At 46.7% G+C, this 15,361-nt stretch overlaps 1 protein-coding gene across 2 annotated transcripts in view; it reads left to right on the forward strand.

The window, feature by feature from the left end:
• The window catches only part of CCDC9B (coiled-coil domain containing 9B), a 50,200-nt gene that overhangs the window by 12,113 nt on the left and 22,726 nt on the right, over positions 1 to 15,361 (forward strand). For both annotated transcript variants that reach the window (XM_035539815.2, XM_035539814.2), the window contains 2 exons: positions 4,258 to 4,407; positions 13,703 to 13,777. In XM_035539815.2, the coding sequence (XP_035395708.1) occupies positions 4,258 to 4,407; positions 13,703 to 13,777 (225 nt within the window). The remainder of the gene's footprint in view (positions 1 to 4,257; positions 4,408 to 13,702; positions 13,778 to 15,361) is intronic.

Genomic DNA, 15,361 nt, shown 5'->3' on the forward strand with positions numbered 1-15,361 from the left:
CATACGCCTATTCCAAAACCAGGGTTGGCTGGTTTTGTCCCTGCTGTGACTGCCCTGGCATTGCTGGGGTTAAGTTGTGGACCCATGATGTGTAGGGGGCCTTGAAAAACTGCTAAGCGCTTTTCTTCCATGTCTCAAGGCATAAGAAACTGTTTAGTTTCCCTTATAAAGGGGAATTGTGAAGCACACACAATGGCGTTTTCCACTTCATCCTCACTAGCTGTGGGAGAAAGTTTAAATAGGAATGCTTAGGTTTTCAGAGCAGCTAACAAGACTTTTTATTTTCACTTGCTTTTCATTTCAACGGGAAATGTTTGTTCATATGTCTGGAAGACACATCATTCAGTTAGCTAACTTGGCAAGCTGCTGTATAAGAGGTAGCCATTTACATAGTCTATAAAGGAAGAGTTAAATAAAACTGCATTTTCCTGTGTTTATCACAAGGTAAGAGCACAGGCATTTCCCATTTGTATCTTCCTAAAATGACCATGTTAATATTGTGTTTCTGAGCTACTGGGTCATCTCAGCATAACTGCTAACATGAATGAGACCAGAGAATACTCCTGTGACCACAGATGTTGCCCTATGATCCCAAAGAGGATGGCAGAAGAAATTTGCAGCTTCAAATTATCCAGCACAGCTCTGTGGTCTGAAATATGAGACCAAGATAGTCTATTCAAAAGGTTAATTTTTCGTCTACCCATGTCCATTAATACTGATTTGCAGCAGCATAAAGAAAAGCCACATTGGTGGCTTTGACTACAAGTAGGAATCCTGTGCTGACCATTATAATTCCTGTCTCTGGTTTCAGTGAAAATTAGGAATAAAATACATGAATCACAGAGTATAAATAGGACTTGAAATATACTTTTAGTTCTAAAACATCCTGTGTTTGTATTGGCCAATAGTTCTGGCAACGGAGCTATGTTAGCTCTGGACATGGGGTGATTCAGTAATTGAGAAGCAGGTGCCACTTAAAAGCCACGACCTAGGTACTTAGAAACATTGTGTCTGACCGATCCTGAATTCGGGACTGTACTACCTGGTGCTTGCTGTATAAAAGCCACAAGCCGAAGAAAACAGGCAAAATTACTATGCTTGCACACATCTGCACACGTACATTTGTGCATGTACACACATAAAGTCTAAACAGGTTTTCCTTCAGAGTTGAGGCAGGCTAACAACCTGAAAACAATAACAGAACCATAAAACAACTAATGTGGGATGGGACATCAGGAGGCCATCTAGTCCTGTCCCCAGCTAAAAGCACAGCTGACTTCAAGGTTGTCACAGGTTGCTCAGGGCTGAGTCCAGTCAAGTTCTGAAAATCTCCATCGATGGGTATTTCCCAGCTGCTTTGGGCACCAGTTTTCAACTGTTTGACCCCTACTATTGTGATTTTTTTCCCTTCATTTGAGTTGTACTTCCCCTTGTGGCAGCTTGTATCCCTTGCCTCTTGACCTTTCTCTGAGCATGTCTGAGAGGTTGGACAGATCTTGCCAGTAAAAGACCGTGGCAATGAAAGCATAGAGTACCTCATTTTTTTCTATGTCTCATGGCACTAAGTTGCTCACCCCATTCCACAGCAGGCCAACATCTTTTTTCATCTTTCTTTGCTGCTAATATACGTACAGAAGTCCTTCTTGCTGACCTCCACATCTCTCACCAGTTTCAATCCCAGCTGAGCTTTGGCTTTCCTAACTCCATCCCTGCACCCTTGGGTGCTGCTCCTATATTCTTCTTTGAGACCCTATTCCTTCCCACCTCCCACAGACTCCCTTTTCACATGTAAGTGTAACCAGGAGCTCCCTGCTCAGCCAAGGTAGCCTCCTACCACACCTGCTCATTTCTTGCACAACAGTAAGTCCTTACTTACGTTCTTGAGCCTTGTCTATGAAAACCAGTCAGATCTCCTGGGCTTCCTTCCCCTTCAGACTGCTTCCTGTGGGATCCTGCATACCAGTTCCCTGAACAAGCCAAAATCTCCTTTCCAGAAGCCCATGGTCTCTAGTCTTCTGCTCAATGCTCTCAGTCTCCTAAAATCCAACATCCTCTGGTCACTGATGCCAAAGTTGCTAAATGTCTTCTCATCTTCAGCTGGTTCTCACTTTATTTTAAAAATCAGGCAGTCAGCTATTAAGCTGTAGTAATGCAATCACTGGTAATCTTGTGACTGCAATGGGATGTGCAGTTAAGGACACTATAGTATGCCCTACTCATGGAGGGAAGGTAAAACGAGGATTTCAGAGCAGTTTAGATTCTGCTTTGAACTTTCTGGCTCTGTCCCAGCTGCTAAAATCACATCGTTCTTGAGACAGATACTTAGCCTTAGACCTTTAAAACAGCTCACAGAGTTCTTAGATAAGGGGGCACCTTCAGGGCATACAACCATGCTCCAGGTGGAAGTGAAGCTGAGTGGCTGGCCATGGTAGACGCCCAGGCAGTTGTACTCCGTATTTAAACGGTCGCCTGTTTTCTTGATTATCAACTTTTACTCTCTCAGAAAAGGATCTTGACATTGCTGGGGGTGGCTCACAGACATCTACTCAGTCCATGGCAGCAGTCAAAGTAGACTGCATTGACACAAACATTGAGAACACCACAGAAAGCACCAGAGCAGCATTGAGCAGATTGGCAGCAGATCCTTACTGTGAACACAACATGTGGCTTCAGTTATTTCAAGAAAAGCAGAAATAGCAAGGGTCCTACTAAGGGCAGCAAAACTTGTTAGAAGCGAGAGCTGAAACCTGAAACCGGAGCTGTACATGGTTAAGGGAATGTATAAAAAATCCCCAGTTTGTCCACACAGCTCTGGTGGTTGTAACCAACAGCAGGACATGGACCCACTCCTCAACCTGCACGCATAGACCAACTCAAGAACAGTCTCTGCTGAGACAGCAAAACTACACAATGTGAGAGCAGAATGAGCAAGAGACTGAAGGTCTGATGCAGAAAATATTCCACTACTTTCTAAAGCGGGTATTGTGTTTTAGGAAGCTCGATGACTGGACAAGTGATAAAAAAGGTCTTGCTTATGGAGGCTGTCTACACCAAGGCTCCCTCCATGCTAACATCTGCACTTCTGGCAGAGCCAAGTGAAGATGAGGCTAATGCAAGACATCTTGATATCATATTTCATGGCAAATTCACTGACGCTTGCAAGATTTCCATACAAATCTGAGGTCAGTGTCTGCTGTTTGTTTTTGAAATGAAGTTCGTAGCGACAAAGAGTTCCCAAGGTTCACTGAAGTTTGCTTGGAGGTTCTGAGACCCATTAAAATCAAGACTCTGGTATGTGTGGAAGTCCAGGGAGAAAACCAGAAGAAAAACCATCCTTTAGGGAGGGAAGCTTCTAAGGGATGAACCCAGACAAAGTTGATCAGAAGAATCATATAGGATATAGAATAGAAAAGAAAAAGATCAGAGATAATGATGGAGATGACTTACCAAGTATTTTATTTCCCTGTAAGGCAAAAATAAAAAGGCACATGATGGAACTGAAATATGATACTTTTAAATGAGAAAAAGTATGTATTTTTGTACAAAAGATGTACTCATTTTGTGGAAGTGATGGCTGAGGGCATTGGCTGGAGCTCAACCGACTACAAAGATAATTAACAAAATTAGAACCAGATGTAAATACATGCAGTAAAGACATGAGCTGATACAAACAGCTGGAAATAATATCTGAAAGGGGGTAAACTGCCCTTGTTTAAGGAGTTTATATATCAGTTTTCTAAACTATTCCTCTGCTGAATAAATCATCCCAGAAATACAGATGCACAATGATTATGAAGATAATAAATTATCAAGTGTTAATACACTTTGGGGTAGTAACTGCTTTGCAGACAAGAGTGGAGAGAACATCACTATTTCCTTTCTATCTCACCTCATAGGTTTCTGCTCCAGTGTAGCCTCATGTTTTACTCGGACATTTTGTTTGTTGAGAGGACAACTTCATATTTGTGTCAAAGACAAAAATGCAGTGTGGCATTCACCTGTCCGGAATAAAAATGTCAATCTTGTTCGTGCTGGAAAACATCTGAACGGGGGAAATCCCACCCTACCTAGTAGTATGTACTCAGTTAAACAAGGCTATGTAATGTTATATATCCCTTAAAGTATCTAGCTTTACAAACAAAGAAGCCTGGCTCATGTTTCTGTTCTGCCAGGCCAAAATCCTGTGCAATTCAGGGATGGGAAGGGATCTGCATAGGGCTAATGGAGGTGTCCTTAAGCTCATCCTGTTCTTTCCAGGGCAAGCGGATTGTCAGTGAGAAACGCACCGAGTGCTTCCCTGGCCCGGGCAGGGTGCCAGACCTCAGTGAAGAGGAGACAGACCACTTGGTGGCTTTCCGCCGGGGGAGAAGGATGCAGATTGCCATCACCATGGATAACAAGGAAAAAGTAAGTGCATTGTGAATGACTGGACTGCAAAGAATCAGTGGCATCCGCTAGTTTTGCTGGCATGAGAAGTGCCATGGGGACAGATTAGGAGCTAGCCCAGCAACAGGACACTGGGAGAGACTACATGTTAAAAGTGTGGAGTTTATCATCGTAAAACTCTCTGGCTTTTATCACCATGAAAGGGGAAAGGCTACAATCCCCTTTCTCTTCTCTGTGTTCCTAGCTAGGTCTAGCTTGCTTTTAAATGTACAGGGTCCATAAGAAATACCAGATGCTGTTTCAGGAGAGCTGATGAAAGCACTGCCAGGTATGTGGCATGAAGCTCACAAAAGACTTCTGTCTCCTACTGCCTTCTGTTTGGAGCCGTACAACAGATTGTGAGTCAAGAGCCCTGTCCTCTTGACACACTGAACAACTTAAAAGTTAACAGAGCTGGGCAATATTTGCTTCTAAACCCAAGTCCTGCTGCACCTCGCCATAGCCTACTGGGTGAGCTGGCTGAACTTTGAAGCATATTTCAAATACCTCTTTGCAAATACCTTCCTCTTTACACACACACAGAGAGGCATGTGATATTTTCCTATTTGAGGGTTTGCAAGATAAGTAAGAATGCTTGCAGCAAACAGGGCCAGTGAAGACTACGAAAGAAAACGCTTACTGTAGTTGCGAAACACACCCAGGAGCACTGGGAGACCTGTGCAGCACCCTCTCTGGGACAGCAGCCAGCCATCTGCCAACTGCCCACATAAATCTTCAGCTTCTCCTCCTCCACAGAGTTTTCCTAGACCCTGAAAGCCCATGAGTTCCTTTCTTATGGCTACCAAGCAACTCTCTGAATACCATAAATCTCATATTGGCTGCCCAATTGAGCCACTAGTGACTATCCATCCATTCACCAGAGGTTCACGTGGCAGCTGCCAAACACTAGACATCGGGGACGTCTAGATGTGATGGTGAGAGTGACCTGACCATTCCTATGGTCTAGCTATCCTTTAGGCTGTCAAATGTAATTCTGTGTTGTTCGTGGCAAGTCTCTCCACTCTGGTTCTTGCTGGGCTTGTTTAAATGCTTATCTCTGGGGTCATCAGGACTGGGATTGTGCTAGGAGACAACAGGAAGAATGCAGAGATTTTGGTTTTATAGATCCTGAGTTCTGTTTTAAAAGTGTGTGGACAGCCCTGGGAAAGGTAATATCTTGTATGCTTTTACTATAGAACATGAAATTTGAAGCTGAGAGTCCACATATCCTATATCCTATGTGTTTTTGGTGACGCCGTGCTTGTATGGATCTCAAAGTGGTTAGACTAAGAGTGTGTGTGAGAGCAGGCCTACAGCTGCACCAGCTTAAAGCCATGTCTGCCCACACCTTTCTGCATGAACCATTGAAGATCTGATGCTCTGAATTGTAGATTGGCAAGGAGAGTGTGATGTCCCTAATGCCTGGCCGGTTTGATTTTGGTGAGTGAGCAGAGGTTGTGTCTCGGGTCTTGCTCCTGCTACTTTCAGGTCCCACTCTGCTACCATTCATTTAAGCTCACTCATTTAAATTCAATCCCAGTGAATGCAATTGCCTTCATATAGCAGTCCAAGGAGCTCATGTAACTGTCATCTCACCTTTCCTCAACTGTATATAGTCACAGTGGTCTCTTTCACACAGCTTGTGCTAGAACCCAATCCTGATAATCCCCGGGGAATGCAAACAACTCCATGCTGCTCCTCCTCAGATACAAAGTTCATTTAAAATCTTTACTTTTTTTTTTTTTTGACTTTTTTTTTTTTTCCTCCTTAATCCAAAGCTCAGCTGGTGGAGGGTAGGACCAAAGCCCTGTTATTCTTCTAGCAACAACAGGCTGCAAGGGAGGCCTCCTGGATGCTGACATCTGCAGGGAGAGAGATTGTGTAGAGCCATTCGGGGCCTTCATGCCTTGGCTAAACAAGAAAAGGATCTCTATTGGGAGCACCACAGAGGCTTGGTGTAAGTCTAGCTACTAAACAACAATACCACGGAGCAATTACCCTCAGCATTACTTAAGATTGAAAGGAAAGATCAGTTTCATTTGATCACCTGTCTGCTGGCAGGACAGATAGTCTGGCTCAACAGCAGTCTTGGACTCATATCACTGACAAGACCCATTTAGCAATAGCATCATGCTTCTTGCTGGCACAAAAAAAAAAAAAAAAAAAGTGTGCTCTGCTTTCTGTTACCGAGCTTTGCAGCATACCTCTCCCGGCCTCTCAGAAGCTCACAGATAACACAAGGGGAGCTTTCAGTGTGCTTTCAGGATCTGTGCACTCTTCCAGCTTGCACAGGAGGCAGGGAGAAGGCACAGGTGTTTTCGCAGAGCACACTTCCAAGGGCTGGGAAACAGAGGGCTTAGTAGAAAAACGGGCTTTTATGGTAGTAATTGTTGTTGTTCTTTGCATTCCTCTTATAATTTAGAAAAAGATATAAAACTGCATGTTTGAAACTCCAGTTTCCAATACCTGTTACCAATTGGATATGTTTCAGAGTCCAGCCGAGCACAGGAGATTTCCTTGTTTACATCAATTTCCCTAGACTGATCAGGCCCTGTTCTTCCCTAGCTAATGAAGATGCCTTCTTATTTCCACATTAACTGTGTAACTCCAGACAACAGCTACTACAGCCAGGGCAGAAACCAGTTCTCAGTGTGCAGGCACCTTGCAATGTGTGACTCAAAGGATGTGGCTGAAAGACAGTTAAGGGTTTGGGTTTCACAGTCACCTCTACAGGCTACTTTCTTCCATCTGCACTTGGTCAACCTTTTCCCAGGATCTGGGAGAGGCAGATGGGGCCTGAAGTGACAGGTCACATTGGCACATTGGCATCTCACACATTGTGCTAGCTTGGGCTGGTTGAGGCACGTGAGGCTTGGTCTGGCCCACCCTGTCATTTCAGCTGTTCCTAAGCTGCATTGAGGATTAGTGTTTTAAACTAGTGCTTCTCTTTGCTGGTTGGGATAGTGCTTGAAAAAATGAAACCAGGCAAGTACGCCTCAGGTACTGTGCCTCAGAGCAATGAGTTTCTCCAAGAGGCACTGGAAGACTGCAATGCAGAGAGAAGGTCAGAATTTGTAACACCCATCCAATGTTTTTGCATCACAGGAAGCAGTGCATAGATCATCCCCTATTCACTTTTCTGAAGCACAAATGATTTTATTGACCTGTTTCACATCTCCTTTCAGTCATCTTTTCTGCAGGCTTAAGAGTCCAGACCTATTTAGACATGTCTGGTGAGGAAGAATTCCAGTGTTTTTGATCACCCTCATTGCCCTTGTTTGTGCCTTTAAATATATATATATTATTGTTACTATATTCTTTTAGTACAAGAGGTCCAGAGCTGTACATGGTATTCAAGCTGTGGGCTCATTGTGGATGTACTGAGTAGTGCAGTGATGTTTCTGGCTTGTTCTCTATTCTTTTCCTAACAATTTTGCGTTTTCACAATAACACCAAGATTTCATTCCTGAATGGTAATCATAGTTCAGACTTCACCACTGTGTGTTCGTATATAAGAAGGGGCGTTTTTCTCCATGTGAGTTATTTTGTATTATTGATATTGAATTTCATCTGTAATTTTATGATGCAGGCATTCAATGTCAAGAGATCTTTTGCAGCTCTTTGCTGGCAAATTACATTCTTTGCCCTGGATGATTTAGTATCATCAGCAAACTGTCATCTCTCTATTCAGCTCCTTTTCCAGACCATTTATGAGCATGTTGAGCAACGCATGTTCCAGTGGCACACCCCTGCTAATCTTCTACTGTGGAAACCGACATTTTCTTGCCACTTTCTGTTTTCTACCCTTTTATTAGTTGTTGATCCCCAAGGAAACTTCATTTTCATCCCCAAATAATTCAGCTGCCTGATGGGGCATCAGTGTAGCTGTTCATTCAGACCTCAGCTGAGACCCCCAATTTGAGGATTAGCTCTCAGTCTCTCTCACTATCCCAGTGCAGTCCTTTCTTTTGCCTTTTTCCCCTTGTGGCCCAGCTGGTTCCCTGCTCATTCTGCGTTATTTGTGCTCTCCTCACAGATGCTTGCAATGCCTAGGAGAGGGATCACACCCATCGCTTTCCTTTCAGTAACATCCTGTAGCCTGGCCACTGTCAAATCTAGCCCCTCCTTCCTGCACTTGCTAAATATATCCTATTATAACATTTGAAGACCATCCTTGCTATCCCACATTTTTCTCTATTTTTATTCACGATGAAATTCATTAAGAAGCTAAGCAAACAAACAAAAGACTCCCATTCTCGCTACCCTGGGTGCTTCTAGCTAGTGCCACATTGTCAGTCCTATACCACATCACAGCTGGCAGTGCACAGCTGTGGCAAAGGCTGTGCGTAAGAGGAAATGTGAGAAACAAAAAGCTGTTTTCATAATTTTCCTTTCCAAAACAGCCCCAGTCCTGGACATATTACTCTGCCATATTGAGCCCTGTTTTTCTCTACCCAGTGAACTAGGCAGGATAGTCCTGGTAGCACAGGGCTGGGCAGAACAAGTTATCCCACCTCTTTGCAGAACGAATCAGCCCGATACAGCTGCATAGCCTCCAGTGCTGCTGCTGGCTTGGTGATGCCACATCTGGGACCTTCCTTCCCACCCTGCCTGGTTGCCCTTAACTCTGCCCGCATCAGGACTCTTCCTGCACACAGGGACAGGGATAATGCCTAATGTTTAGCTCTACTTTTCCTAAAAAGCCACTCCATGCTCTGGCACTGTTTCAGTGTCATTACTACATTAGAGAAGCAAGCTAGCAGCCCAGGACCAGTGGATCACAATGATTAATTAGCAGCTTACAAATTATCTTTTAAATAGACAGTAGATATGGCTTCAGAGCTCTTAAAATGTCACTTTATTAACAGTTTCCCAGGATTATATATCAAAAATTACTGTTTTTAATCAAGAGACACAAAAGCTGCTTTCAGGGACTTATGCAGATGAGTCTGATCTCCCGAGCTTGCAGAGGAGAGGAACCAAAGTTGGGGCAGGAGAAACGCTGCTCTGCACGTGGGAGGCGGGGACAGGCAGAAAGGGTGGCTGAGAAGCCTTTAGCTCCCTTCAGGCATCACAATTAATAGGCAGATTTTTCAAAAGATTTGGAAAAAAATTATCCTCTCATGCACTGAGCTAGTTTCAAAAATCCTGCCCAGCGGGGGATTTGAGAGCTGGAAAACCAGCTCTAAGCTCTTACAAAAACCTCCTCCTGCAGAAGAAACGTGAGTTCTGGTTACCGTCATGCGCCCAGAGAAGTGGGGTACCAGAAGGTTAATTTAACGCATCTTGTTAACACTTATTTTCAAAATAAGAAGACGGTGAAGTAAGCCAGAGACATCAAAGCCCTTCTAACAACCCCCCTGCACCATTCTATGGCTGAGAAATTGAGAAATCCTTGAATAAATCTTAGGATAAGCAACGTAATCTACTCTGTCTAATTCGGATTTTTGCTCCCTCCTCACATCTCTTTCCCTGCTGTGCAGGAACAGTTAAACTATGAGTTGATAATGTCATTGTCATATTTCATAATTTTGGGGGCGGAGAGGAGGAAGGAGGAGAAAAACATGTTTTGCTTCCCTATGGCCTGGGTGTGTCGTAACAGGCTAACAGCAGCTCTGGGGCAGCATGGAGAAAATGCAAAAATCTGCTCCTGAGCCAATGCAAAAGCAAAGGTAACATATTTTCTTAACTGCACAGTTCAGACCTGCTTTTCTGGTAGGATAGAACCAGATATTTTTGGTTCTCTCTATTTTCCACAGTGCCTTTTGTGAAGCACAACCAGAAGCAGACTAAGGAACAAGGCAGCCTGGCCTTGAGGGGAGAGGAGGGGAGTATAAGAGGATGTCGAGTTATGCAGTGTCCCTGGAACAGAACGATTTGTGTTGTGCACTGAAGTGCTGGTGCCCAGAGCAGGACAGCCTCCGGGCTGGCCAGCCACGCAGCAGCTGCGTCTTTCCTTGAGCTGCAGCATGGTCCCTCCGCCAGGCTGTCCAAGTACAGTTCCTGGGCGCAGGCTCACTCTTCCCTGTTCCTCGGCAAAGACAGGGCTGAAGACAAGCTGTGCAGGGCTGCAGACAGGCAGAGACACACTGCTCCCCCCGCAGCTTGCAGCTTACGCACAGCCTGGCTCAGCGCTCCGGCTGTACGGATGCTCTGGCTTTCCGGTTCCCATCTTTGGGGACACAATCAGGCATTGTACAGGGGCCAAGCCAAATCACGTCTTGTGTGAGCTTGCATGAGAAATGTGCAGACTCAGATGTAGTGATAATCACCCCCATGCAGCTCCCTGCCTCAGTTTCCCCATGAGCTGTCTGGCATTTCCAAGACAAGCAGTGCTCCTTTTCTCCTGTCTCTCCTGTTAATCCTCCTTTTTCCCCAGGGACAGAGGGGCTCCAACTCTTCTGCAGCAGCTGGCTCCTTTGTGCTCTTTCTAAAATGGACAGTTTCTTTTACAGTTGCTTCAAAGGCTAAACATCCATGTGCACCTTGTTCCCCAGCCAGCCTCCTCAAATAAGCAAAGTTTCCAGCTTTCTGCATTTTTAATCTCTCTATAAATGCAATGTCTCAGTTTAGGGCTGCAAAGCTTTGTTGGATCTCTGGCTGCTAGATTCTTCACATGGGGCTGGAAGAGGAATTGACTTTGAGCCTGGGGTGAGCGTTTTTGGTTACATAAATTTTCACAGCAACGTTTTTGAATAAATACTCAGTATTGCCTTTTACCATGTCCTGGCCTGTTGCAAAAAAATGGGGTGGCTTCTCTGGGCACACACACTTCTTTGCATTTTTTTTCCCAAATCTTTGCTGACAAATCCTAGGACTATGAAGCTAATGTCTTCCTCATAGCATCAGTTTACACAGCTTCACACCAGTGAGACCAGTGAAGCTGTCGTGTGCCAAGTACAGTGTCAGTGAATGCTGGCTGTAAGGTCGTGCTTCCCTCGTGCCTCAGATTTAGCACACATGCATGACCCCATAAAAGACTGCTCGCTGCTGTGGGGTGAGTTCATCCATTCTCCAGCTCCCACAGCGTATGTGCAAACAGGCTGCAGGGGGGATGAGTTGCATTAGGAGGCTGGGTAGAGCTGGAAAGTGTAGAGACAAGTATCCCAGGTTTCCAGCATCCAGCCCTGTCATGCTGGGCAAAGCCTGGGGATAGAATATAATTGGAATAAAAGTCCTCTTTCCAGCCTGGGTTGGACCTCACAGCACTGACTCTTTCTCGAATGGCTGACCTGGCAGTTTGTGCTGTGACTTCCCTCTTTGTTTTTCAGTTTTGCCTGGCTGTGCAAAACAAGAGCACAATAATCTCAGCCCCACACACCCCCCAGCCCCATAGCCGTTCAGCAGGGAGGGGAACTTGGGGATGCCTCAGCTCTGCTGGGTGCGAGGGGGCCCGCCAGGGCTGCAGCACACCGAGGCCTCGCTGCGAGCTGGCAGCATTTATGCAAAGCAGCCCCAGGGCTGCCATGTACGGCTACAAAACAGGGGAGAGGCCTCTGTAATAAATGTTGCGCCGCTTGGCAGCCGCTGTGCTGCAATGTCACATGCTGCGGCAGCGGCTGGACGGGAGCAGGAGCCTCTCTCGAGAAGGCCAACACCCCCTGCCCCAAGGCCTGCCGCAGCATGGGGACCAGGCCGGTGCCTTTCTGTCATCTGCCCCACACATGCTCCTTATCCTGGAGCAACAGCAAGCAGCCCTCCCAGTGGCACTCCAGCTATTATTTAATCAGGGCAGAAAGCCTTTCGTAGAAGATCATTATGCTCTGCAGGCTGTATTTTGCTAAGAGCCGCTATGATCCCACCCCAGCCTTGGCTGTGGCTGTATCTGTGGCAGTATCACCAGGGCCATGTAGGGGCCAAGAGCTGCCTAGTCCATAGCATGCCTCGTGTTTAGTGTTTGTAGTTCATTAAGACAGAGAGGCTAATTTTCACCTCCTGCCAGGCTGGGGGATGTCAACACTAGAGCAGAGCTTGCCAGTCTTGGTAGATTAGAGAGCTGGGCAATTACCAACTGTATGAAATTTAATAAGAGCAAGTTCCAGATTCTGCACCTGGGACGGGGCAGCCCTGGCTATACATACAGACTCGGGGACGAGAGGCTGGAGAGCAGCCCCACAGAAAGGGATCTGGGGGTTTTGGTCAATAGCAAGTTGAATCTGAGCCAGCAGTGTGCCCTGGCAGCCAGGAGGGCCAACCGCACCCTGGGGTGCATCAGGCACGGCATTGCTCGCCGGCTGAGGGAAGGGATTGTCCTGCTCTGCTCTGCCTGCTGCGGCCTCACCTCAAACACTGTGTGCAGTTTGGACACCATGGTATAAGGACATAAAATTTAGAGAGTGTCCAAAGGAGGGCTACGAGATGGTTAAGGGTGTGGAGGGGAAGACGTGTGAGGAGCAGCTCACCAAGTCCCTTGGTTTGTTCAGCGCAGAGCAGAGCAGGCTGAGGGGAGGCCTCATGGCGGCCTGCAGCTCCCTCACGAGGGGAGCGGAGGGGCAGGCGCTGAGCTCTGCTCTCTGGGGACAGCGACAGGACCCGAGGGAACGGCATGGAGCTGGGACCGTGGAGGGTCAGGCTGGGTGCGAGGGAAAGGTTCTGCACCCAGGGGGTGGTCAGGCACTGGGACAGGCTCCCCAGGGACATGGTCATGGCACCGAGCCTGTTGGAATTCAAGAAGCCTTTGTACAACACACTTTGAGTTTTGGGTGGTCCTGTGTGGAGCCAGGAGATGGACCTGATGATCCTTGTTGGTCCCTTCCAACTCAGGATATTCTATGATTCTATAAATCTGGTGGCAGCGTGGCTAAACTCAGTAGATGAGGGGATGGATTCTGGTAGAGCAGCTTGGTGTATTACAGGGACAAAAAAATCTCTCCCATCATTACCACGGTGGCTTTTAGCTGCATCTCAGATGGACTCCCAGTTCTTGTACTGGTGGATCATAAACAGGGTCTTGGGTCCAAATCTGTAAAGGTACATAAAACTTGGTCTTCCTCGAAAGAACTGGGACTGTAGAGGTCACTGTCTCTGGCCTGGGAGGAAGAGTGACTTGTAGGAATTCATCCCTTTTGCTTGCTTTTCTTCTTACATTCCTGACTTTCCAGCCTCTCTTTTCCGTATCAGTTTGATTCAGGGTCCTGGGAACCACTCTCTCCTCTTTTGCTGACTTTTCCTGGGCAGCTCTAACATGTCAGGATGGGCACAGGGTTTGGGCATGAACTCCTCAGCCAGGAGTCCTTGGCTAATCCCTGAAATAATTCCTGTGTCTGTGCCCTTGCAGGCAGAGGAGAGAAGAACAGCAGAGAAGAGGAGATCAGACAGTGACAGAGGCCCAGAAAGTGAGCACAGCCGGAAGGTGAGTAAGGCTCAATGTCCCTTTTAAGGGACTCTTGTTTTGGGAAAGGAAACCAGCAGGAAGTGCCTCCCTGTCAATAAGAGTTGCCTTCATGCTGAAGCAAGCAGCAGCGTGCTCTGATGTGGTTCCCACTGCTTATCCTTCTCCTCATCCAAAGCTTTGCTGAGCAGCTAACACACCTAAGGCATAGTAAGGCTTCTGCTTCAGCAGAAGGGACCTGCTCATCACACCTTGTTGTGGCCGCTCAAGTCCCTAGTACAGCAGTGGGAATGTCAGGACGCACACCTACATGCACGCAAAAGCACAGCCCTAGCTGCTTTCTCTCCCAAAAAACATTTGCTTGTGGGTTGAAAGTCTCAGGCCTCATTAGCTACAGCTCCTCACTTCAACAGAAGCTGAGTAGGATGAAGGTAAATTAAAGCACAGGCCTTCCCACTGACTGTTTAATGCAAACCCTGGCGGACATGCTGGCTCCCCTGAGCCTGCAGATGCTCTTAATTAATGGAGCACAAATTGAATAGACCCACCTCAACATGATTCATTAAGAGGACACAGATGGGCTCTCAACCATTAATTCCAGCTGAGCCCCTCAGATCAGAACAGGGCAAAAGAATGGCCTTGCAGTCCAGCTAACCACAGCTGTGCCCCAACCAAGGTGAGGAGTGGGTGGGGGGTCAGGGACCAGCTCCCCCTGCCCGATAGGCCCCACAGCTACATCTGCATCTACCCACAGGAAAGCATGGGTATCAGCCTCAGTCATCTCCTTACTTTTGACTTCCTTTTTGCTAAGGGTCAAGGTGATGGACCAGGGCACATCTCCCTTATCCTCTGCCTCTGGAGTTTGAACCCTTCTCTCACCAGCTGTGTGCTGCTCAGCTCTTGTGTGCCCCCATCCTGGGACACATCAAGATCCATTGTGGCAGGACCTGCTGTGCCTTGCTGGCTCTGGAGCTCCAGAACATCTCTAGACCTTTTGTCTAACCCAAGGACCAGTGGTTGCCCTGGCAGGTCCTGCCTTTCTGCAAACCCCATCTCCCCATTCTCAGGGATGCAGTCTTAGGTCCCCCAGCTCCTGCCAGCTAAGAAATGGAGGAGCAATTACTGCCACCCCAACTGCAGCCCACGCAGGTGGATTTCCTTGGCAACAGGGCTTTCAGTCACTCTTTGCCTGCTGTTCTGCTTTTATCAGCAGTGCAACACTGAGGAGTTAATTCCCATATGAGGAAGGAGTGAGGGTGGCTGGCATGGAAGGGCTCATGTATGAAGTGATGAATTACCCACCGGTAATTAACACCCCAGGACTCAGCTCTGCACTAAGCTGTTTGCTGTACAGTGTTACCTGACAACACACCGTGGTCAGCAGGCTTCTATTTCTATCAGATCCATTAACCTGATGGCTCGGTTACCCACCTTTCCCTGTTCACATGCTTTGCTACAGCTTCGCAGATCTCCATCACCTCTGAACTATCTTTTCATTAAGCTTTACATTTTTGAACAGTGGGAGCCCTTAACTGGTTTATTATGAAGAGTAATAAACAAAGAGGCTGAAAGCAATGAAGGAGAAGAGCCCCTTCACTCTGAGGA

The sequence above is a fragment of the Cygnus atratus genome, chromosome 5, assembly GCF_013377495.2.
Source record: "Cygnus atratus isolate AKBS03 ecotype Queensland, Australia chromosome 5, CAtr_DNAZoo_HiC_assembly, whole genome shotgun sequence".
NCBI classification, from domain to species: domain Eukaryota; kingdom Metazoa; phylum Chordata; class Aves; order Anseriformes; family Anatidae; genus Cygnus; species Cygnus atratus.